The sequence below is a fragment of the Manacus vitellinus genome, unplaced genomic scaffold, assembly GCF_001715985.3.
Source record: "Manacus vitellinus isolate BGI_N305 unplaced genomic scaffold, ASM171598v3 scaffold_12_pilon, whole genome shotgun sequence".
Taxonomy (NCBI): Eukaryota; Metazoa; Chordata; class Aves; order Passeriformes; family Pipridae; genus Manacus; species Manacus vitellinus.
In genome coordinates, this window is record NW_021938949.1 from 13,308,999 (window position 1) to 13,334,255 (window position 25,257).

Below are 25,257 nucleotides of genomic sequence, written 5' to 3' on the forward strand. Positions count from 1 at the left end.
CTTCTGCTAGGGAGCCCTTTGATTTTTAGACCTCTGGCTTAGTGATTATTTCTCCCCAGGTTGCCCTGAAATTAAATTTTTTAACTTTAAACACTGAACGATAATCCTGGCCCAGAAACTCGAAAAACTGGCATCAGTTTCCTTCTGCTACGCAAAGCAAGCCCAGTGCTACTTTCAGCATGTTGTTTGCCAGCATGAGGATTTTATAACCCTCTTAGCTGCTTGATGTTTGGTTTCATTTAGGTCATATTACCTCCTCAAGTTGTTAAATTAACACAGACAGGAATCCAGCTGCGTACTTTCTTTGAAATCCTCATTAGCATGTTACTCTGAACTGTAAGATGGCTGAGGGATTCATTTCTGAGAATACTTCAAGGTTTCTCACAAGCTGCTGCTGCAGATCTATATCTGACTATAGGGATAAATCCTAAAATCTATGCTTGCCAGTAAGGTCAAGGCAGCCAGCGGAGATGTATTGAACCACACTGTCAGAGGCAGACATTTCAGGCCAAACTCATTCCTGGTGCAGCACTGCTAATTCCTTTGAAGTAACACGAGGGATGAATTTAGTCCCTCATGCTGAAAGATATATCAATAGGAAGCAATTTAGATTGGGCCACTTAAAGTGCATGTAATACAGAAAAGAGAGAGACTGCGGAGTAATGCTTTAAGGGTTCACAGAGGTTGTCTTGTATACGCTAGTGAGGTTGTAGCACTGCTGTCCCAAGGGAAAGTTGGGGAATGGGAAATTGCCTTTTATAGCTGAGCCTCAGGTTAACAGGGGAGAGGAAAATAGTTTTAGGATTGCTGTGTGACTTGGCCGTGTTACAGCCTGCCTCTCCAAGTTACACTTAGTCGCACCTTCTTCCCCAATTATCCGGAAACATACCCTTCACTCACTTTCTCTTTTTCACACAGTGCAACAAATAACGACATTGTCTGAGTTCTGACATTGGGGAAGGGAAAGAGGGAGGGACAGAGAAATTGTTGTAAATTCAGAAATTGTTGAAATTCAGTTGTAAAACTTTGTTGCTTTGTTCTCTGAAAACTTGAGAATCGGATGGGGTGTACACAAGATAACTTCTCGTTGAGAAGTCATTCGACTCAGTAGGCCCTGGTACCCTTCTGTGGGCTCATAGCAGGGAAACTGCATCATCCTCTGTAGCTGTTAATGATCCTTGCTAAATATTTTTGGAGCTTTGGGCTTTGCCATAGCGATAGACTGTTAATCTTGTCAGAATGCAAGCAGTTGTTTGCCCAGTGTAACTTGGAAAATGAATATTTTGTTATTTTATAACGGGTGGGAGGCATATCAATGGAAGACTTGGGTCATTCAGCGATTGCAGCCGCTTCCCTCTGGGGATCTCACATGGTGTCTCTCTTTGGCGTTTCAGAATAGCTGCTGGAAAGCTGCCCCGCCGTAGCCGCTGACGCTATGGAAGACCGCATCCGCTGCTCTCGGCTGTAGGATGGTAGCGCACAGCAAGGTGTCAGCAGATAATGCAGTTGGAGCAGACCCAAGACGGCTACTTGACCCTCCGGCACGGGATCGTTCTCAGGCGCGAGGTTTGCACGGCCCCGGCACTGTGCAGGCACAGGGCAACACGCACTTCCGAACCTTCCGCTCCCAGGCGGATTTCAGCAGCATCACCCGAGCCAGCAGCCTCCTGGATGCCTGCGGCTTCTACTGGGGACCCCTGTCTGTCAGCGCGGCCCACGAGAAGCTTAAGTCTGAGCCCGAGGGCACCTTCCTCATCAGGGACAGCACACAAAAGAATTGCTTCTTTGCCATCAGTGTTAAGACTGCGTCTGGGCCCACCAGCATCCGGATTAACTTCCAGACCGGTCGTTTCAGCCTGGATGGCAGCAAAGAGACTTTTGACTGCCTTTTTAAGCTGCTGGAACATTACCTGAGTTCCCCGAGGAAGGTACTGGTTACCCCCCTGCGCAAGGTCCGGGTGCAGCCGCTGCAGGAGCTCTGCCGGAAGAGCATCGTGAAGACTTTTGGAGGAGAGAACTTAAACCAGATCCCCCTCAATCCCGTTTTAAAGGACTATCTGAAATCCTTTCCATTTCAGATATAAGTACAGCATTAACTGCGTAGGGACACGTGAGAAATGTGTAACGAAATCCAGTGTCCTGGGTTTTTAAATATGTTTGACAGTGAGCAAACTTATTTTTGTAGCAATTTACTGTATTTTGGGATGGAACCTGAACACTTGACTTCTTATGTTTACAAAAACTGTTTGCACAAACCTGGGGTTTTAAAACCCTGGCATAATTTTTCTGCCAAGCAGAAGGTTTTATTATTTTATAATATTTTTAATGATATTAACATAATAAACTTTATTGTGACGGTTTTTAAAAAAAACATAGCATCTCTGTTTTCAGTTTTAAAGGCTCTCATACCTATCCTGCTGACAAACTTTAACTGCTTACCTCTGTAACTGCAGACAGGTCTCCACGTGGTCCTGCTCTTTGCCCTACTGAAGTAGTCTGTCTTAGTCCAGCAAGCAGAGGATTCCTGCCCTCAAAAGCCTACAATAGAAAGATGCAAGCAAGTAGAAAATGCACTCAGGATGAATCTGCCCTGGAATCTAACGGTCTTCTAAATTCATGGGAGCAGGAACAATGTGTTCTATAGTGATGCATAGTTTTTGATAGAGTGAATCAAACCCTTGGCTGAGCAAATTGCACCAACTCTGCTTTACCTTGTTTCTGTTAAAAGATACAAGGCCCTGAGCAAGAAGAGGTTGCTGCCTGATGTAACCAAACCCCATGAATCTCGGAGGGGGAAAATGAGGCTGTCCAGAAATGCTGTTCACACAATTTAAAAGTCTGTGAACACTTCATCATTATGGTGCATTGGGGAAAGGATAGCTTAGTTCTCTTTGAAAATTAACACACACAAAATTACAAGAGTGCAGACATTCCCTAGACCTAAAAAAGATTTTTCCTGTCTTAAACTCCTGGTGATCTACAGTGCACAGATTTGATACTTAAAAGAACCTATGGCTTGGGTCCATGACAGGATCCAGAGAGCATAAGTCTCTACATTTTCAGCTATCATTTCTAGTGGCTAAACTGCATTCAGAGAAAGTTAAAACTTAGTTTTGTTTCTCTCTGCTCATAAAATGCAAAAAGAGTGCCCCACAGAGCTGCAACTGAATGACTTGAGATGCCTGATTTGGTAAAATGTCACCTGCATTATGGGAAAGTGATTCTCCCCTCCCCCAAGCATTTCCTGAAATCCATGAAAAGCTGACTTAGAAAACCAGCTGAACCAAATCACTTCAAAGAAGGCACAGAGTCTTTCACAGAAACTCTATCAGCACAGATCTACAGGGCTTACAGGAACTGTAAGCAGTAAATGAAGTAATCTTCAGAGTTTGGGAGATAAAAGGTCTCTCCCCCTACTGTAATTCACATTCCTTTTAAAGATAAAGCCACTTTTAGGAAACATTGAGTATATATTCTCTGGTGATCCTTACTGAATCATTTGTTTACTGTTTACCCAATCGGCTCTTAAGTGGTTGATGTTTCTTTGGAATGAATAGGTTTCCTCCTAAATATGACTAAGGATCACTCTGCATTAGACATTGTGAAAAAAGGGAAAAAGAGAGAACCCACAGGCAGTATCATGTGACTTGCAGCATTTCTGCTTAATTCTGAAGCTGGAATCAGTTACCAAATGATTTTCCCACAGGAGCTGCAAGGATATAAATTCAGGAAGAAGTGAATGCTGTGCTATGAAGCAGAGAGGAGAGCAGAGCAAAGCCACTACCTGAATGTGAATAGCATTAAGAAGTTAAATTGGAAAAAAAAACCCTCTATAGGGTGAAGGCTGCCAGACTGGTTTGCTATCAGCAGAGATTGTTATCCCTTTCCCATATTCTTCTCCCAGCTCCACACTTTTAACCTCTTAACCCTTCAGGCCCCAAACTGCCTTGCTATATAAATGAGCATCCACAAGACTGGTAGAACAAGCACAATGTAGCTTAGTAGGTTTTCTGCTACCTCTGGTAAAACCAAAAAAACTAGACCTAGACATACAGTAAGGGACTTCCCACTGAGAGGCATGGAATGAAAAGCATATTAAGGATTGAGATCATTTAATTTTCTTCCTGGCAGAACCAAACCCATTTTCTTTTTCTCTCCCTTTTATTGCTTTAGAGTAAGTTTAGGAAAAATGATCCATATCCTCCCACATATGGTGCCTAAATACCTTCATTTTGTCTTTAATAAGAAATGCGAATATGGGATAATTCAGAAAAAAATACAATCAAAACTATAAATAAGGACAAGAAGGTCAGATTTGTCTGAAATGTCTCTTAAGTAAAGAGGAGACAAAACTGACTTGAATTTTTAGATTACTTTATCTTTTTACCTGCCTTATTTTTCTTCCCCTTCCTTTCCTTCTCTCTTTCTCTCTCTCTCCTCAGTGTACAATACAGTGGCCAGGCAGGTCCTCTTTCTAGTAGGCAAATGTAGATTGCTCCAAAGCAAACACACCACAGTGTGTGTTAACTTTGTCACTGTGACCTGCCCTCTGTAAGAGCAAATGAAGGGCTCTCTAAAATGTCTGCTTACCTGTGTACACTGATTGAAGGGCAGTGCCACATCTAAGGGGCACAGCAGTAATCTGAAGATATCTGTAGTAATGTCAGCTGTTAAATCTCATCCTCAGTTTTAATAGAGTACCAGCAAGGTCAAGTAGGGAATTTGCAGCACTCTGCACCTAAAGCAATGGAAACAAAAACAGTGCAGTCATTTGAATCCTTTCTGCTAAATAGTACCTTAAGAGTGGTTATTCCAGACTCTCCCCCTCTTGTCCAGCTCTTTCCTCTGACCTTTTGACTGTGGCTGAAAAGTGAAGTAAACAGTCAATCTGTTAAATGACTATGGAAGAATTTGAGCCAGGAGCACAGCAAAGCCACGTTTTTGAAGAAACTGCAACACTTATAGTTAGCGGGGAAGGGACAGCTTTGAAATGATCCCATTTGCAGCATGACTCTGTCATCTGTCCCACAGAGCATCAGGGTGGGCATTGAGCAGGAGGGTCCTGCTGGGACATCCCCACCCTGATCCAGTGGGACTCAACAGGCAGCCGGGCTGAGGCTTCCTCGCCTTTTAGACTGAAACACACGTTTACTTCCAGAGTAGGCTCATTAACACACAGTGCAGCAGCTGCAAAACACTTGCAAACGAGCAGCGCCAGTTAATAGAACTGCAGATTTTCAAAGAAGCTGGTTATTTAAGCCCTGAAGAGTTACTGAATGCTCAGTAGGAGGAGCTTCTTGAACGACGAGTGCAGCCGTCCCCGCTGTGAAGCTGTGGTCACACTAATTCTGTTATGATTGAAGTCATTTACAAGAAGTGAGGCTTCAGCTGCAGTCAGCACTGATGCTATTTTCAACAGTCAAGAAAAAAAAGTGTCCCCTAGGGCAACATGCTGCCCGTATCTAGCCATCAATACTCTTCACCCAGCTTGTACTTAATCCTCTATTGAACATCTGAACAGCGTATCCACCTCCCGAACCTTCTCCTTCAGATCCAGGATTAGCCCTTTGTGTCCTGCTGGGCTGTCATTCAGTCCCTGGCTCTCCCTCCACCCCTCCATTCACGGTGCCAGCAGCTGTGTAAGCAATGCATTTATTCACTAACTCCACTAATTTGAGACAAAGGCGACTTAACAGGGACTTAATTCAGACTCTGCATTGCTTTCTGTGCAAAGTGTAAGGTAACAACTGTCTTTGCCATAAATTTTCAGGAGGTTTCTCCCAATTGCCACAAAGTGCCATTCAAAACTTCATCGCCACTGACTTCTTTGTTGTCACACTTCTGCATAATACTCAGATCCTGTCCCTGTATCTGAATTTTTCTCCACAGCTGTTTTCCAGTACAGCAGCCAGATCTGTTACACCCGAGTCCAATTTTCTCTTTGTGACCCCATGGAATAATAAAAATATGGGCCAGCAGGAAGTGTAAAGAGAAGCCCAAGTTCTCCCACACATCCCAGCGTGAAACCACTACTCAAGTAGGGCAAAGCAGCAAAGGCCAAAGAGTCAGAATATCACCTCCTGGCTGACAGATGAGTGAGTTAGCCATGTGCCAGAAGTATTTCCCCTCTGTTGGCAGCTCAGTGACATGCTTTGGACATGGCTGTTGGAGAAAACACAAATGACAGAGATGATGTTTGTGCATAGCAAAGCAATTACTCTGTAGTCTTCAGCTGTGAGAAGGGCAGATGCACTGGGAGGATGGAATAGCAGCCAAAGAGAAGAAAGCAAATAGCCATCTATGCCATAAGCCCCATTTGCTCAGCTTCCTTCATTCTGTTCCTCTTCATAATATTAGCAAGGTAAAGTAGGATCACCTTTCTGTTGTCATTTTAATCTCAGTTACTTTTATCTCAGTTATTCTTTGTAGCTAGCTGTCAGCCACGTGGAAGAACGATAAATCCAGTCATCACTCTTTAATTAAAGAGTTCTGTCTCCTTCTGTGAATCACTACTGCCTGGCCTGCTTCTGCTTGTGAGCACAAAGGTTCATCTTCACTATCAGAGAGCTTCGGTTTGGTTTTTTTTTTTGTTCTGTGCTGCTAACTGAAATAAAGCAACTGTCAAGATTTGCTCTTTTTTTTTTTTTTTTTCTGAATAAGAGCCACTGGCCCCTGTGCTGTGCTTGTAGGTGTGCATAATCCCTCCAGACATGGCTGTGGAAGTAAAGTTCTGACTGAGTGGTAAAAAAAGAGGAACTTTGTTTATATGGTTATTATGTTTTTAATCAGAGGCTTTTAACATATTTATCTACGGCCAAACACTTATCACTTGGTCCATAGAAATACTTATTAAATGCCTCTTTCTTCTGATGTAATTAATTATTTTAATTCTATTTTTGTTATAGGAAAGGGTTATTTGGTTTAATCCTTATAGTATCTTTTTTACACATGATTCTGAATTCCACAGCCTGTAGTTGTCTATACTGATTGAAGGACACAGATACAGAGGATGCTGTGGACTTATTATTTCTCTTGGTAGATCTGCTTTGGTCGTAACATTTACACATATTGTGGGGAAAACAAAATATTTACCCTATTCAATTGCAGGTTTATCATACCAGAACATACAAACACCTGTAGTGAAATCTTAGTTCCATTGAAATCAATTTCCAGGGAAGATCAACCTTTTTACAGACAGTGTTATTAAATAACAATAAATATCTTTTAAAAATTAAATGTAGGACCTATGGTTGTATCACAAAGATTTCTTGCTTGATAGAGCCCCAGCTAACTCACAGGTTGATGGGGTTCAGTTTTGATGCTGAAAATGTGTACACAAGGTTGTGTGGAATTTCCTACCCCCATTCCCTGGAGTTCTGCAGGGTGTTAGCAGGTCTCCCCTGTGCCCTTCGAACCGAAACTGCTAACTGTTACATTTTCACCCTAACCAAACTTTCCCCAGACCAACTTCCCCACAGCAGAAACTAATTATTACTGGGATTTGAGTCAGATTGAATTTTCAGGCTGAGATTTTAGGTATTCTCTCTGGGATTTTAACAACTTCTGGTTCCCAGACAGAGCACTGAAAACAGAAGTGAACATAAAATAGTGTCCCAAAAATGTTACAACACAGACTCCTCCTGAGGCTTACAGATTTTGTAACACTTAGTGTAATAGTCTCATTTGGTTATATCTTGACTGTGTACCATCACTGTTCAGACAGCCTAGAGAGATCTGGAGATGGAGTTGGTATATCCTGTAGACTCATGGCATCAAAGCAGGATAGGTATGATCTCTAACATTATCATCGGGATGAATTTGGGACATACATATACACTACACAAGCAGTAAGGTTAGTCGCTACTTTCTTAGCTCTGCTCGGATGAAAAGCAGTAAACCTCCAGGAAGGTTTATTTCTGGCACATATTCTACATACACAATCTGTTCAGAAACAGCTTTGACAAATGCTTCAAAGATGATTTTGTTTTCTGTCCCCCTTACACTCCCATTTGCTCTCTTCAGGTAAGTTGTTCTCACCAGCTACTTCAAACAGCTGAATGAGCTGCAAATCAAAAGCTTTCAGATAGTTGTGTAACAGCCAGGGGCAATCAGATCTGCCAACTAGGTGCCTAAAAGACATTGTGTGAACCCTTCCCCACATTTTTCCCTGGTTCCCAGCAAGGCCAGCCACATGAAGTAAAATGGAGCGAGCTGTGAAAGCTTTGCAAGTATTACATAGCAATTACTTTTTGTTTAAAAAATAGTGAAACTACAGTTCTGTACCTCAAGCCTCTTTCAGCCATGAGATAGGATTTTCCCTTTTCAAGCAGAGGATCTTTTTTATCTAATCTCTCACAGTCAGTCGATAAGATGTGATTAACGGTCCGTCAGTGTCCTAAGACTAAATGTACCATGTGTAAGTTACTATCTTAGGCAAAAATAATGTCTTTCTGTCTTGCAAAAGCAGGAAGAATTATGGTTTTGTAGGAAGAGGAGAAAATTCTTGTCAGAGTGTCTGTGTAAAACTGGCAGCCAACAGAAGCTTTTCCCAGATAAGATGTACTACTGTACTAAGCACAGTAGTCCCAAGCACAAACTACTCTCCTGTGGCCCACAACTCTGCAACATATCATGTACCTGTAACCTAAATGTGTTCAGCATGCACCATATTTGTATAAATGCATGCAAAGTAGATGGTGCCTCTCTTACATTAAAAATTTCATTCCAGTATTCTCAGGCCAGCACATTTGGCAGTGTAATTTCCATTTTCATACAAGAGTTTCTGGCTGCTGTAAATTTTCTCATTCCTGTTGCTGAACAGAAAAAGCTGAGGCTCTGTTAGGCTGAGCTGTGTTAACAGAGCATACCATCAACTGCTGTTCAGCCTAAATTTGCTTCAGTTTTCCTCTCTATGGACAGTAATTGCAAAGGCCCAGATGTACAATGACATTTGCAACCAATATTGTTCTTCTAATTTGTCAGTTATACCAGATTGACAATTAAGGAATGTTCTTAAGGGATTTCTCAACAGGCTGTAGTGTCATTTGTCCTCAGGAATTAAATAAGAGCATCTCACCTAACTCACATGTTGCAGTTGTAAAGGTCTCAAGCACTGGTAAGACTAAAATGTCTTCAGCTTTCTGCCAGGGACAACACAGTTTTGAGGACTTTCAGCTTAGTACAGAACACATCAGGAACACTTCACATATCAGAATATATTTGATATGTTCTAATATGTGAAATGGAATGAGTAGCCCACATACCACTGTGGCCTTGAATTTTATGAGTAGAAGCCATGTGCATACTGATCAGAGGGATTTTCTGCAGAGTCTGAATACAAATAAAGGAGGTCAGCTTTTCTTTTAGGAGCAGAGGGTGAGAAGGAATGTGAAATAGCAAGGCCTACTGAAGCTGTAAAGCACAAAGGATGCTCCAGTTAACCAAAGAAGTACTTGGGATAGGAAGAGAAAATGGGAAAGAACAGAAATTCAACCTTTGGCTGAAGTGCTGCTGAAATGAGGCTTAGGACTCCGAACTCCAAAGAAGGAAATTTTCTCTTGCCCTGGGATTCTGGAATCTTGCATTCTATAGTTTGAGTTGCATTGTGGTCTCTGCCAATAAACTATTCTGTACATCATACTACTTGACCTTGTAATCTCCCCACAGCTTTTAACTGTGTGGATAATTTAGACTGATTTTCATAGCACAGAACAGAATGTCTATCACCTTTTTTTTGACCATTAGGCAGCACTGCAAGTGTCTCAGTAACACAGTACTCAGTAAAGAGAAGTTTGGCTTTTTTTTTAGTTCATTAAGGCCTGTTATCTTTCTATTCCTCTTACAGCTGCCCTGCTGGAACCACAACAAACTTCACATCTTTCTGGCAGAAGGATAAAAGTCTCTTGATAGAAACTCTGAGACTATAAACCTCCCCATGCCTTCACTCCCTTACCTGTGCACTGGGTATCACGCTCTTGTCCTGGAAAAAAGGAGGGGGGAGAGACATCAATTAAGCACCTTCATAAGACAGCATCTTTTTAAATAACCATGAGCAAAGTATTTATGAAACTCCCCCAGTCCGAGTCATAAAGTCAGATCATGAAAGTAGCTTGGTCTCACTAGTTATAAAACACACAGAAATGTCTGAATTTTCAATAGTTTCTATTGGATTATGTGATCATTTATATGTTTGTATTAGCATTTATATGTTTGCATGTAGCTCAGGAAGTTATGTAAAATAGCACCTTGCAAATTTGTTCCAGAATCTGGAGGTTTGACCTGCAGAGACCATATGTCACCACATCAAAACCAAGTAACAGAAAAGACACTAAATTCAAATAAGAATAGCTACAGTGAGCTACAGTTCACTTTTACTGTAATCTCCTGCAGGTCTTCCTGTTACTTAATTGCATAGTGAGAAATACAGATTGTACAAAAAGGCACTGGTGCAACAGGTGCTGGCATCCAAACACAAAAAAACCAAATCCCTTCCTATTAATTCAAGTCCATCCTGCTTCCCATGATTTCCTGCCCTCCAGCACAGCTCAGTTCCTAGGAAGAGTTGCACAATACAAATACACTGTTGCCTGTGCTAACAAAATAACTGACCTGCCACGAAAAAGCTGGCATATTATCTCTTCTTGGTAACTCCTAATAGCTAATTTGCATGTGATAATGCTGTTTGCTATTAATATCATTTTAAATAAACACAATGTTTACAAATCTAAAGAGAACAAACAGTGTTATGGCCTCTTCCATGCAGAGTGTACATTAAATGACACATTTTAATGCAAAACTACTACATCAGAACCACTGAGGTTAAAGAACATATCTCACAGTCACAGTGCTCTAAACTTACTGGTCAGATATGATCCTCCAGGAAATTAAAGGCTGAGGAGGAGAAAAGAGTATCAACAAACAATACTTTCTAATGTTATTGGTGGTGGAGGAGGGGAACAACCAGCTTTTCACTGAACTCAGTTTCTGCTTTACCAATCAATCCATGTTTTCTGCTCAGTATGGTCCAATATGAAGAAGTCTGAGGAGACTGAGCTAGTCAATATTCCAAACCTGGTCCAGTTTTATTAATTTTACTGTAAGCTTAAGTGAAAGAAATATATAACCAAGTTGGAGCTCAGACTTGCAAACACTTGTTTTGCTTTGGAAATACTCCGGTCTGTGACCTTTGCCTCAGCATTTCCACTTTAGGAAATGGAGCTGATAACCCAGGAGTAAGCCCAGGAAAATAAATTAAGCATCTGGAAACTTAAGTGTGCATAGAAGAAGGAATAAGGATTTAACAGTGAATAGATAAAATCCAGAAATAATTCTGGGCCAATGACTAAATCTCAGGATTTCTCAGGCACAGGGAGCAACTGAAGCAGCAGGTTGCAGACCTCCCCTGCTCTCTTCTGCTCAGCCCAGAGAGATGCCCTAGGGATGCCCTGCTGTTTGCACAGCCTTTACAGACCACAATGGCACAGAAACCTGTGTAGTGCAGGACCTTCACCTCTGAGGGAGGCAACAAGAACTTAAACCAAACCCAATCTCAGCACTGAATCTGTTTGGCTGCTAGACTGCTGGGGGGGAAAGGGGTTCTTGGAAATGCAACTCTTACTTCAGGACTCTCATGTTTGATTGTGAAATGCTGTGAAAGGGCAATCCCATCCATATACCTAAGATAAACCATCTCCCAAGATCAAAAGTATGAAAAGGAGAACTTCTCAAGAACTAAACACTTTCTACTGAAGTAGGGGGAGTTTTGCTCCCTTGATTGTAGAGGCACCTAAAGCAGGACTAGATTGCACATGTATCAGGCTGTGCACAACAGGTGTTCTCTGTCCTAGTCAAGTCTTCATTTCAAAAAGAAGATTTACTCACCAAATGACCCATCACATAACACCAGCTGACCTGCACCAGTCAGACCTACCTGTAGTGCCTGTGTGGCTCTGACTGTACAAGGCAGAAGAGCTTCTTTGACAATTCTTCTTGCACAAAGGGTAAGACCTAATTCAGGAAAATCAGAGGGCAGATCAGAATATTAGTGTTCTATTTGCCACCTCCCCACTGGTAAACCTGTATTTGGTCACTTTTATACCTCAGCAGCTTGCCAGTGCTCAGATGTTTGGAGGCTTGTTCTGATTTTTAGCACATGATAGAAGTAACACTGACATTTGATTTCAGGATTTTACTCTTTCCTTTGTTTTAATTTGACAATCCCAAAGGACATGGCTAAAAGCCATAGTCATATCTGGGCCCAGATTTTCACATCTGATTATTAAATGTCTTTGAAAGATTATTTGCCTAGGAATAGCATTGTTTGAATGTGCTTTTGTTAAGAATTATTGAGGGCTTTTAGTTCCCTTCTTCTGTTCCTCTATTTCACAGAAAGTCCTTACATAATTGTAATCCTTTAATTCTTCAGTTCACATATGCCTTTCCCAATGCACAAGGAACTTTGGGCTTAGGTATGGTTATCTGGAATGACTGCTTTGCCATATGACTTAAGAAAAACCTATTAAGCCTCCCATGCTGAGGACAAGGCCCCTTTGAATTTCTTATTATTTAGTCTCCCACAGAAACACATCATACATTTGTGCTGCTTCACATAGACTTACTTCTGATGGCTGTGCAATCAAACAATCTGATCTGCTGTGGGCTGTGGATTGTGGGACATGCTCCCAACAGGGAAACAGCTGCTTTTCTCCAGCTGGCACACAGCAGCCTTGTGTCAAGACCCTTCCTCAGTGCCAGAGGTTGGTGTACTGGGAGGACACCTTGTCCCATGAAGGGCACTGCTCTCTCTTGTCAATGCAGGAAGAAGAAATCAGAGAGAAATTTGTATATTATATTCCACTAATATCCTATAGTTCTAACAGCTGGATTTTCTGATCAATACCTAGACACAGTTCCTGTGGAAAGGGGTTCAGTTGCTCTACATGAAAAAAAGGCTTTGCAGAGAACTTCCTACAGAGACAACACAGGGAAATCATGCCACAAACCCATTCTCTCTTCTTGTCCACCATTCACCTTCTCTTCAACTCAATGACACTTAAGGAATTTATCTACACTCACAGACAATCTGGGGGATGAGAATCCTCTGAAAAAAAACTCCTCTGCTGGTTTCAGAAGCCTTGTAGAACTGCTGCATTGCAACCAGGTTGCAAGTAAGCAGGGAAGAAATAGGACAAAGTGACAAGGGTGGCTGTCCTGGCTGCCTCACCCTAAAAAAGTTGGAAAATCTGGAGGTGTGGGGGACCATGCCCTCACCTGTAGGTAAGGAGTGGAGGATTTCCCTCCTCTTCCACAGGAGAAATCTATAAGGAAACTGTTGTGGCATTTCCTTGTGTCTCCTCCCGTGTGATTTCCAAAATTGTTGTTACGCAAAGTTGTGAAATCTGCCCTGTCCTTTCCAAGTGGGAAAGGGCAAGTACAGGCTTGCTGGAGCTGGGTGACAGCAAAAGGTAGGGGTGGGCAGAGTGTCTCACCCTGTGTCTACACTGGCACAAGTAGGAATTTCTGTAGTACAGGAGGAGCTGGTTCTGAGCCAACCTACTGAGGCTCTCGGCAGGCGTTCGTGGCTTTGGCTTGATAATGGTCTAAAAACAACCACTGAGCTACTGGTTGGCAAACTCAAACTCTCTGGCACGCACACCCTGATAGAAGGAGTCCCAGGCACCTCTATCAGCTGAAAGATATGCTGCCAGTGGCTGGGGGAGAGCAAAACAGAGGAGATGGGTGTGGTGTAGGTAGGCACGTGTACACACATGGGCCAGTGAATATACTCAGCTAAGGGAGAGCCAAAGCAGAGGTTGCTGGACTGTTTGAAAGTAAGGATGGAAATATTTAGCACTGGGAAAGTGGTGTCCATTCACTCATTATGATGTTGCTATGTGAAATTTCCACAATTTTCCTTGGAATGGTGGTTTGGTACACTTTGAATTTCTGACTTGGTAGGGCAAATGCATTTACTTATGGAAAGTGAAAAAGGGTCTCATTTCATCCAAGGAGCTATAAGGTAATTTCTTTAACCATTCATACTTGGCAGATCCTACTCCTCTTTCTGCCTATAGTAGATAATTCTTTCCACTTCCCTCATAAGCACTGCAGTGTCTTCAGTCCATTCCTGCAACTGAGGGGTTGATCCTCCAAACTGAAGCTGATAAAAAAGCAGATAAAAAGAAGCTCTGAAAGAACCCTCTAAAAGCAAGTTCATCCATACTGTTTATGTAGTCCCCGCCCTTTACCTTACTTTTACCTTTAGAAGTGTTAAAGGTAACCTGAAGGACTTAGTCCATCTAGCTAGGACCCTCAACAGCATGGCCAGCAGAACCTTTCTTTGAGTTGCTCTGAATAAAGATTAGTCAAGTCTCGTAAGTAAAACGGTCCCAATCCAGATTTTGCATTCCTGAAGGTGAAATTTTTTCTCCATAATTTTAGCTTTTTCCTGTGAGCCAGAAACTAGAAGTCTGCTGGCTGTGTATTTTGTGTGATAGAAGCAGTGTAGGCAGGGTGCTTTTGAAACAGCTCAAGAGTGTGGTGGCACGGACAGCTGAGACAATCCAGCAGCTTCCCCCACAACTCGGCCTTTCCCTTTCTCCATCCCTGCTCCTGGGCCCTGTAAACTCATGGTGAATCCTTTATGATCTAGGACTCTTCCAGAGCCAAGACAACTTGCTATTTTAGGGGGAAAAGAAAAACCCAGTCATGTCACATTAAGCAGCAAAAAAGGCTAAAAAAAAGCATCCAAGAAATGTGAGAACCAGCGCAAAACAGAAGTAGGAGCGTGTGGCTGGGATGTACCAGCTCCTGTTTGCTGACCAAAACTGGCCAATCAGTCATCAGTGAAAGACAAACTTCTCAATCTAGACCAGAGTCACTGAGCAGCTACTGCAGGAGCCTGCTGTTGAGTTTGGCAGAACCTTCCTGGAGAGAAAATGCTGAACTGAAAGCATGTACCCAACAGGTGACAGAAATCATTCAGAGTCTATTAATAACATGGCAAGTAGGATTCAAAAAACATAAAGTGATTGACTTTGCTGCTTCTGTCACAATAAGTGACTGACAGGAAAAGCCTGCTGAAGAAAAAGTTCAGCGCAAAACTCTCTCTTAATTCTCCAGGAAGGATAAGTTAACATTTTAAATGGTAAATTCAGATTTCAAAGCAGCAACAACAACAAAAACCAAAACAAAAACCCCCCAAAACCTCAGCCAACAATCTCAAAACCAAAATAGCTGTAATTAAGGCTGAATATTTATGGAGTAAAATGAAAGACTGACCAAGAGAAAAAACACGTCACTGCCGAATTGAAGAACATTTCATATTTACAGTGAACTGCATTAACAGATATAAGACTTTTTCCCACCTGACTTTTTTAGGCAAAATTCCCATAGAATTATTCCCATTGAACTTGCTACAGAAAGTTGACAGTGAATTCATATCTGAATTTTGAAGAGATCTCACAAAGATTTGAGTTTTTTGCTAAAATATAGGACATTTCTTTCACAGAAAGCAATTGAGGGGCTGGAGAAAACTAGCCTGTTTTATTTGCCTAGTTACATTTTCTGCATCAGGTCAGACTTAATTTGTGATTTCATGGATAAGGCCATCAAATATTAGCTTTCCAGGAACTAAGCTGCAGCTGAATAAGAGCTGATCCAAAAGCCATTGGCAATGAAAAGAAAGTTTCCAGTGATCTGTGGAAATTTAGACCTTAGAACAGGAAGAAATTATTCTTCTTCAGATTCTTTTCTGAGTGCACAAAGAACTAGAGCCTTCTGGCCAAGAGAGGCACACAGAGTCCTTGGGGTGACTTGTACTTACAGACCATCAGTGCTTCAAAGCAGGCAAACAAGACAATACTGAGTTCCTGGAAAAATGGGAAGCAGAAGGAAAAAAGGAGGGGAACAAACAATAGCAATTTTTTTACTTACTGGAATCCAAGATCATCTTCACCGAAAATGTGGTTGGTTACTATAATTTGGAAAATGACTGTTGTAATCTGCCTGTTGGTAATTCCCTGAAAAGCAAATGCAGGCTTTAAGCCAGAAAGCTTTTATTTTGTTGCACAGGAGCTGTTATAGGCTTTCATCTTCCTGCAGAACACTCTTTTAAAACTGGAGCTTTCTCAGTGTTTGGAACATGCCTGAGGTAAGAGAGCAGCATCTGTGAGAGGAACCCTCGGGGTAGTACCTGGTTTCCCACTGGAGGATCCCCAGGTAGGGAAGGAGCAGGGAGGTGTGGGCTGAGGCTGGTGCTGAGTCTGCTGTGCTTCAGTTACTCCTAGTTGAAGATGGCATGGATTTCATGAGGTATAAGGGGAACAAAAAGGGCCATAAATCAACTGCTCTGTCACAATATGGTCTTACCTCAGCTCATTGCAACAGAATCAGCCCTTGATAGGGCTGGGGCAGGACAGAGTAACTTTTTCACTGTTCACTCAGTAGCAATGCACTTCTGTGACACAAAGATCCCTGCCAGGATCATAGATGTGTTTCTGTCTTTCTGCTTGTAGCAGAATTTGGTATCCCTGTGCTTGCTAAAGGTGCTCCAGATGTAGCACACAGAGCACCAAACAACTCAGCCATCCTAGGAAACACTGAAGGAAGAGATGACAGGGATTTAATGGTTCCCATACAGTCACAAAAAATGACAGCTCAATCTGCACTAGGAGCAAGCAGTGACCTGCAAATCTGAAATGAAACAGGATACTATGGTGTACATCAGCAAAATGTTCCCAGGCACAGTTCTGGAGAAATGACTATTCAGCTAGTGAAAGTATTTTAACTAGATCTGCACAGCTGATGTCAAATGTGCTGAAATGTGTGTGAAGAGACTTGTGCAATGTGGCACATTGATTTCAGTTCCAGTGACACGCTCTCTGCACGTTTGAGTTTTCCTGACAGTACTGTAACAGCAAAGGCTAAAATGATTGTTTTCAAAAGAGGTAAAGAGGTCAGCTCGGTGTAAGAGGTGACTGTGACTTTCAGTAAAGTGCCCCTTAAGTGAACCGAGTCTGGGATACATTGTGCTTTTGTACTTCAAAGGGACCGTCTCTCTGTACATGTTTGGCTTTTAACACCATCCCTCCATGCGATTAAAGAAAGCCACAAGAAAGAGGTTTCTACATTATTATCTCTTCCTGGAAAACAAACCTGTCTGTTTCCCCGAAGTTTGCTGGTACAGAATCATGCAGCTTTAAAGGCAGCCAGACATTTTGGCTGCCCATCCACTTACCTCCCATGCAGCTGTCATTATCTCTGTTTTACTTTACCTGGAACTTAACAATCCCTCACTCTTTTTCCTCCTAGGTTTCAATAACTCTTCGAAATGAAAATCAATAGCTTTCCTTTTACTCCAAGGTACAATCTTTGAGATAATCCTGTCGTATTTTGCAGCAGCTGCTTGGAGCCTGTGCAGCAGAAATAGCCCTTAGATTAAGAGTTTCCAGTAAAGTAGCTGCCTTTTTCTAGCATTGCACTGTTGACTTGTAAAATTGGGCTGTTATCAAGGGATTCAAGTGATATGTTACTGGCATGACTAAGAAAACTCAGAAAGCTTTATTTTTTTTTAATGTTTCACCTTGGAGACTTTAAATAAACACAGAATTCTGAGTCAGTGGGTTTCATTCCTGTCAAACGGTCATTGAATTTAAACAAAGTAACCTCAAACCTCCCATTAGCGGCGCTGCATCTGTAATTTCAGTTTCTGTTTTGCTTTTAACAGCCTTGTAAATGGGTTATAGTAATCCTACTTCTTTTGTAAGAAGATTGTCCTCACCAGAGATACTGAGAGACCTCAGCAAACCACCCCCTCCCTTCCCCCAGAAGTGTCAGGTTTGCGAGTGAGGAAGAGCTGGCATTGCGAAAGTCTGGACATAATTTGACAAATTTTCTCAGTAGACAGGGTCAGAGCCTCATGCCCTGAAGATTCAGGGCAGTCTCCCTGATGCAACCAGAGCTGTGCAGATGGGTGGCCTGATCCTTCCCTGGAAGGGAACAGCACAAACTCAAAAGACCTGAGCACTGGAAGTGAATGTGCTGCAGCTGATAGTTCTCATAATCCAAATTATCTGAAATGCCAGATGACCTCAGAGAGAAGGCAGATTTCTATTAGTACTGTGACTATGACTTATGTATTAAACTTCTAAGGAGTTCACAGTAAAAGTGATACATGGAAAAGCCGAAAGTGGCATATTCTGAGAAATACACTGGCAGGGCTGGGGACGTGATTGTGAGCACAGGACTGCAGCAAGGCAAATTGTTGCATTTGGTTTGCTTTGGGTCTTTTTTTAGAAGGAAGTTTAGCTCATCTTTTTGGAATGTTACATATAGATATATAGATATATATGCTACAAGTAGAGATAGTTTTGTGGTGAATTGTGGTACCACAACATAAATGCAACTAGTTGCCCCTCTGCTCTGTCCATGTAGGATATCCGTGGACATAACTGCTCCCCCGGCCTGTCCATGAGACAGAAGTCACCTTGTTAAATATGTCTTTTTTTCCCCCCACCCTCAGCAAAGTTGGACTATCTCCTTCACTTGTACTTGCCTCATCTGTTGTAATCACAGTGAACTGTCAAGAGCAGAAACAGCAGCTGAAGACAGGTGTTTTAGTCTGAAAAAGATCCAAAACTTTCCTTTAAGGGACTCATGTCTTTTAGTAAAAATAACTGAATTGAACACTGCCACAACACAGTTTATGATTAAGCTATTTTTGGGTAAACTTAAGAGATTTCTAACAGGAAGTTATTGTAACTTACCTTTCCTTTTCCCTCAGACTCTTCTGTTGTGTGGAGGAAACTTGGGTTTATAAGCAGAGAACTAAAAAAATAAAGAGCAAACCAGTTTATAAGTGTGCAGTTTGGCTAAGAGGCTGCCCTCCATACTGACAGTCACCACAAAAACCTTCACCATCATTCCCAAACTAAAGAACATTCCCATTGAAGAACCTGTACTGCAAAGAGTCCTGAACACAACTTTGTTTACAAGGAGGGTCCCAAACCCCAGTGAAACTTGTCCCTATTGGGACATTTGAGTACTGCACAAACAGATTCACATAATTTCAATAAAACCAAGGCCTGGTGAGAGCTTGGTTGCAGAGGTAAACACGACTCTCTCTGTCTGTCAGGTCTGTAGAGTTGGTAAGTAAGGGGAAAATACATATTGATCTTGGTCAGAGAAGTGGTGCATGGCTTCCTTTTCCCTGGAGAGCACAGTGGTGTTCTGTAGGAATGGGCCAGCTGGGGGGATGTGAAAGCAGCTGCACAGTGACCTCTTCATAGCCCTCTTTATTGCCCACATGAAGGATCAGTCAGCAGCTGTCAGTCAGCTTGGATTTTAAGATTTCTTCCTCTACACACTCCCAGCTTGGTTTTCCCCTGTTCCAGAGAACTACAACTGGCTTTGTCCCAACTCCTTCCTGCTCACAGCTCCTTCCTGTGCAGGCAGATCCCCTCATCACGATGGCCCTGTCAAACAGCAGCAGCTCTGACTATGCTAAATGGAGTACAGTTCCTTCCCTCTGCAGCAGACAAAAGCATCCTGGATCTCTGTCTCACTCCTATTATGATGCTGCTTGGCTGCCCGTAATACCTGGTATTGGACTTGCAACATTTTCTATGGGAAAAAATAACAGGGCAGAAGCAAGTGTTCTGCAGGCTAAAGCTGACTCACAAGTGCCTTTGCTATTGCAGTAATATTTCTGTAAGTCTAGAGAAATGAGGTTGAATTCCAGATAGGCTGTCCAGGGACAACTCATTTTTGCCAAGCAGATGGGAGAAGGTTCAGGCAATAGGCTGGAGAACAAGAGAAAGAAACAGCAACAACCTTCTTTTTAGCCCTTGTGTAGGCTGCTTGTGTGATCTGATATCAGAAATACCCAGAAAGCTAGAGATATATGCAGCAATAAGTCACTTAGTTGGGTGTCTGTTCATTCAAACCAGAATTACTCTACAATGCCCACAATCCATTAGAGACAAAAGAGCTTAATTGAAAATAATCTGGTGAGAGAATTATTTATCCCAGAAGTGTGTGGCTGATGAGCAGGAGTTCCAGGTCCCAAAATAGCTCCATTAAATCTCAACAAACTAAGGAAGCATCTCCCTTAGTGCTGATTTCTGCAAAACACAGGACTCTAAAGCCACCTCATCTGGCAGCTTTCCAGAACTGTGATGAACATTGAGAGCATTGATTCATACTAACAGTGTTCTTCCTCAGGGGGATTTTGAAGTATATCCAGATATACGAAACTTTCCTTTAAGCAATAATCTCATTGCAAAGTACTGACATGCTGAGAATTCCCCTTGCCCTCCCCATTCCGAACATAACTGCAACAGAAAGTAACAAAATGCATCCCAGTGTTCTGCAGCCTAGGCTGGGGCAGAGCTGAAATGCTTTTTGATGGAAGTTTTTAAGATACAGATTCTAAGCTGAAGTCTTTAACCAGGAGTTAACCAGCTTTCTCCAGACTCAGTTATTTTCAGCTTACATCCAAAATTCATACCTCACTGAATGATTCCATCCAGTTCTTCAAAGACCAAGCATTTTGAATAATTGCCACCTTCACATGTGTTAAAAAGTAATTTATTTTTGACTCACATTTTTACTTTCTTCCTATGCTCAAATTCCCTTTTCTAATCACCATTTCCAGTTAACCCTTGCCCTTTTCTGGAGATATGTTCACTAACTGGAGAGAGGAAACGCTGGACCTAAACACCAGAATTAGTCAGTGATGAAACAAGGGTTTGTTTTATGACCAAAAAAAGATAGACTGGAAAAAACATATCCTCTGTGGTACTGACTCAGTGTGATGAAAAGTGGCAGACAGCAGTACTGTTCTTCTTAGGTCATTCCCTGCCAGGTCCCTTCAGTGCTGCAGTACAAATTACAGGAATTGGCAACAGCCAGAGGCACGATCCACTTCTTAGCAACAATAGCAGATATGTTGATTGAGTATGGGAAGAAGGAAATAACTGATTCATTGTTAGAGGACAGAGCATTTGATTCAAGCTCTGCTATCAGGAATATTCAGAAATGTATTGCTGCAATGCCTCAGTGCTGAGCCCATCAGAAATCATGTCACTCACTCATTTTGGAACAGGAACTTAATTACCTCAGATTATACCTCGTGAACACATGTCCTGTCTCTCATGCAAGTTCTTCAGCCAGGTGTGTACTTAAACCCCCCAGCAACCATTCAGCCACACCAGTCCCCTGGTGAGATGCTTGGTGCCAGTTCTGGGCTATGGGTTGAAACTCCTCTTGACTGCAAAGGCCTTTCCTCTCCTGAACAAATACTTCTGGATGTAGTAAATACTAACCAACAGTCAGGATGAATGATCTGGAGGGGAGATTAAAGAGCAGGAGAAGAATAAGCAAAAAAGAATTCAACATCACCGAAGGAAAATATAATTTATTGTCACCGAGCTTAACTAGCTCAGAAAAATGCCTTAGAGGAATAACCCTTATTTGGTAGTTAAAATTACTGGAAAAAGCAGCAGGAAGCATGCTGGAGAGAAGGGGAAATCCTGCTGCTATGCCATAGCCAAGCTGAACAAAATTTCTATTTTCACTCCAGATTACCACTCACTCCTACTGACAAAAAACACACACCCCATCAGTTATTATCGAGATCACATTCAGCAGAAAACCTTCACAAAGTCTAGCTCTGGTAAATCACAAAACAAAAATACATTCTAAATGTTCCAATTCACAGTTTCCTGAGTCTGTTTAATAGAGGTGGATATTTATACTTATATCTGACAGATCTCAATTTTTTAGCTTGCTTATACTTCCTTTGGAAAAAGCTCTATTTATAACATCTTTTTATAGAGCATAGTCAATGAAACTAATGTAGAGTTCTTTTAGTGAACTTATATCTGAAAGAATGCTGCTTTAATATTTTAAGAGCAGGGGAAATGCACATAGGTCCACAGAAGCAAAAAAGAAAGGTTTGAAGAGACTGATAATACAAAAAAGGGAAGATCTGAGTTTGGAGTGTCTGCAGTGAACCCCAGAACAAAAGGCTAGAGGGGACCAAAAGAGAATATCACCCCTGTAAGGTCAAAACAGGGTTGAGAAGGAAATCAGAAAGAAGGTGCAGAAAAACTTAAAGTCCATGGGTAAGGAAGAAGTGGCTGACAGGAACACACCCATTGCAAAGCTGTTATCCCCAGTTTACTTTGACATCTTTACTAGACACAGTTTGGCCTGAGATGAGAGGGAATCTAATATTCATTTAAAAACACTCAGTAAAATGTCCCATCTATGAACCCTACAAGGATTCCCTTTCTTCTGCGTTTATTTTAGTATAAACATTTTCTTGTTTTATTATTCTAAAATTGTTCTTTATTTGTTTTAGTATAAAAGAAGAATGTATGCTGCAGAGTCCTAGAAGAAGATTAACATAACAGAACATTTCTGTTACTGGGGCCCAGACTTAAAAGGGCACAGGCATCTGAACTGCCCTAAATTGGCCTTGATATTAGGTAAGTGACATTTAAAAGATTCTGGTGGAGAAAATATTATTGAATATCAGAGTGCAGTTAAATGGATTTCTGGAATGCTGTGTTGGGTTGCTGTGAGCTGTATCAGAAGAAATGTATTTATACTTCAATAGTCACCTGCTCAATCTGCACTGAGTGGAACAGATTGCCTGCAGGCCTTTAGTTACCATCAGAACCAGCATCAATATGCACTCAGGCAGCAGCTCTTTGTTCAGGGACATGAGTGGAATCCTACAGGTGACAGCAGCAGCAGATCTTCACAAGTGAAGTGCTAAGGACCAGTATTTTATGTTAAAACTGATGAGCAAACAATTCACTGCTTATAAAGCTCGTACTCATTTGTTGATATTTGGTATTAAGAGCAGGCATTAGCCCTCCCACAGTGAAAATCAAAGTTGTTATGACAGGGTTCATCTATCCCAGGATCTTAAGTCTTACTCAAGCCAAACTTCTTAACAAACTGCTCCTTTAATCACAAGACTACCAACTAGCAAAGGGCAAGTCAGAGATTTGGCTGTGGATGAAAAGAGAAAGACTTCACAAACTTGTCACTCACCTAGGATACTCCTTTCTCTTCAGCTTACTGCTCTCAGCCTTGTCTCCTGACAGCTTTTTCTCTCTTGCCTTTCCCATGGCTTTAACCTGGGCCCAACACAGCAACAGACCAAAATCCACCCTGTGCCTTGGGGGGAAAAATAGCAAAGAAAGATGAAACCATTTTAGTTGTCTCAAAGACAAGAGTATATAAAAAGTCTGTCTACATTAAAAATACACTAAATTCTTCTTGTCTTCTAAGTCTTTGACTTTGAGCCTTATGAACCTTACGAAGTGACAGTTCAGAAAGACAACTGTGCAGGAACCAGGAGTTGAAGCACAAACTGTTCTATAAGGTCAGCCACTACTAATGAATTACCACAAGAACTTTTGGTCTAATCAAGCCTGGTTTTGCACTGCTACAATTACTTGGTCAAAAAATTACACCAGTATATGCCCCAACATGAAGTTCACTCTCCACTCCAGTAGGCATTAACTGTGTTAGCCTAAGGCACCTCGAACTCAGTGCACTTCTAATCATCTGATGCTGCTGGACTCCATTTTAACTCTACAATCATGAACAAAGACTTCTGCCTTTACATAGACAGTGGTCTCTATATTCTACAACAAGATGCAGAAACCAAAAGGGTACTTCGGTATAAGCTTCATACTTCTCTTATACAAGCACACTTTTGCTTGAGAGTAGCTTTTTCCTTTAAACTTGTGGTACTAATTTTTTTAAACTACAAAGCAAGGGCTTTATACTTGCAGAATTAAAGATAGATACAATCTTCAGAAAAAACCCCCACAGTTATTTTCCCACATCCTGGGTAGCTGCAAGATCCTTTACATGTTATTAATGACCTTTCTGTGTACTTCAGACTCAACCATTCTGGGAGAATACCTTATTTTAATTGGTTAGTGTTAACCTGAACCCCACATTTTTCAGTACCTCTAACTCCCGTGTCCCACTCCTACGGTCATTCAAAGAACATTTTCTTCACTGCCTTCAGGGCTGTGTATCTGCATGAGCATGGAACTGATCTTTCTCTGAAAGGCTTATGGTATAAATTCAAAGCTATTTGCACATCTGTTTACAACAGCATTCCATGCGTCCTCTTTCCAGGCAATGCAGAAAATCCCAGGAACAAAAAAGCACTAGGTTGCCACCAGCTGTCCTAGTGGGATAGATCTTCCAGTGCATCAGTGCCTTTGGTGCAGATGAAGCACAGGAAACACAGATTGTTCCCAAGTTACACAGAGCTCAGCAGATGCTAACAAGAATCTCAAACCAATGGGTACAGTCTGTGCAGGCAACAGCAGCTCTCTGGATGTGAGAGCACTCTGCAGAGATAAGGTGAAAGATAGCACAGGCACTGTGTGCTAAATGATTTAGTTAAATGTCTTGCAGGAAATTGTTAATGTATTCTCTTCCAGGAATGTTTCCTGGGAAAAACAGCTGGGGATTCAGAACAGAAGGCTTTAAGGCTGCCTCCATATCCAGCTGCAGCTTTGCTAGCAGTGCAGAGTAGGAGTTGACTTATAGTTAGGGTAGCTTTCCACATAATTAAGTAGCTACAGAGAAAAGGCATCTATGAGTATGAGCAGAGTAAATTACACAAGCGGGGCTAATTATTAGGGGTTAAAACTGAACCCACAAGCTCAAATGTAACTTGAGAAAGCACCAACAGACACAGCTGGGATTTTGGTGATACATGAAAAACTCAGACACTTTGCTACCTCAAATTTAGACAGTCCTTGCTGGTCTCAGATTATGTCCTCTTCTCTCATATGTATTCTTTGTGCATCTAACTACCAAAAATCTGAGGATACGGAAAACATCTTTTGCATCAGCTTCTCTTTTAGCCTAGAATGCACCAGCAGGAAGAATTGAACTAGTCAGTTGAGCTGGAACCTGTGCTGGTTTTGACTAAGATAGTTAACTTTCTTCATAGTAGCTGGTATGGGGCTGTGTTTTGGATTTGTGCTGAAAACGGTGTTAATAATTCAGGGATGTTTTTGTTATTGCTGAGCAGGGCTTACACAGACTCAAGGCCTTTTCTGCTCTTCATCCCACCAGTAAGGAGTTAGGAAGGGACAGAGCTGACCCCAACAGACCCAAGGGATATTCCAGACCATATGGCATCATACTCAGTGTATAAAGCTGGGGAAGAAAAAGAGGGATATTCAGAGTGATGGCATTTATTTTCCCAAG

General features: G+C 41.8%; 1 protein-coding gene across 1 annotated transcript; it reads left to right on the forward strand.

Moving 5' to 3' along the window:
- Positions 1-849: 849 nt before the first annotated feature.
- Positions 850-2,369, forward strand: SOCS1 (suppressor of cytokine signaling 1). The gene has a single exon (XM_008921739.4). The coding sequence runs from the start codon at positions 1,470-1,472 to the stop codon at positions 2,082-2,084; it is 615 nt and encodes a 204-aa protein (XP_008919987.1). The 5' UTR covers positions 850-1,469; the 3' UTR covers positions 2,085-2,369.
- The last annotated feature ends 22,888 nt before the right edge of the window (positions 2,370-25,257 follow it).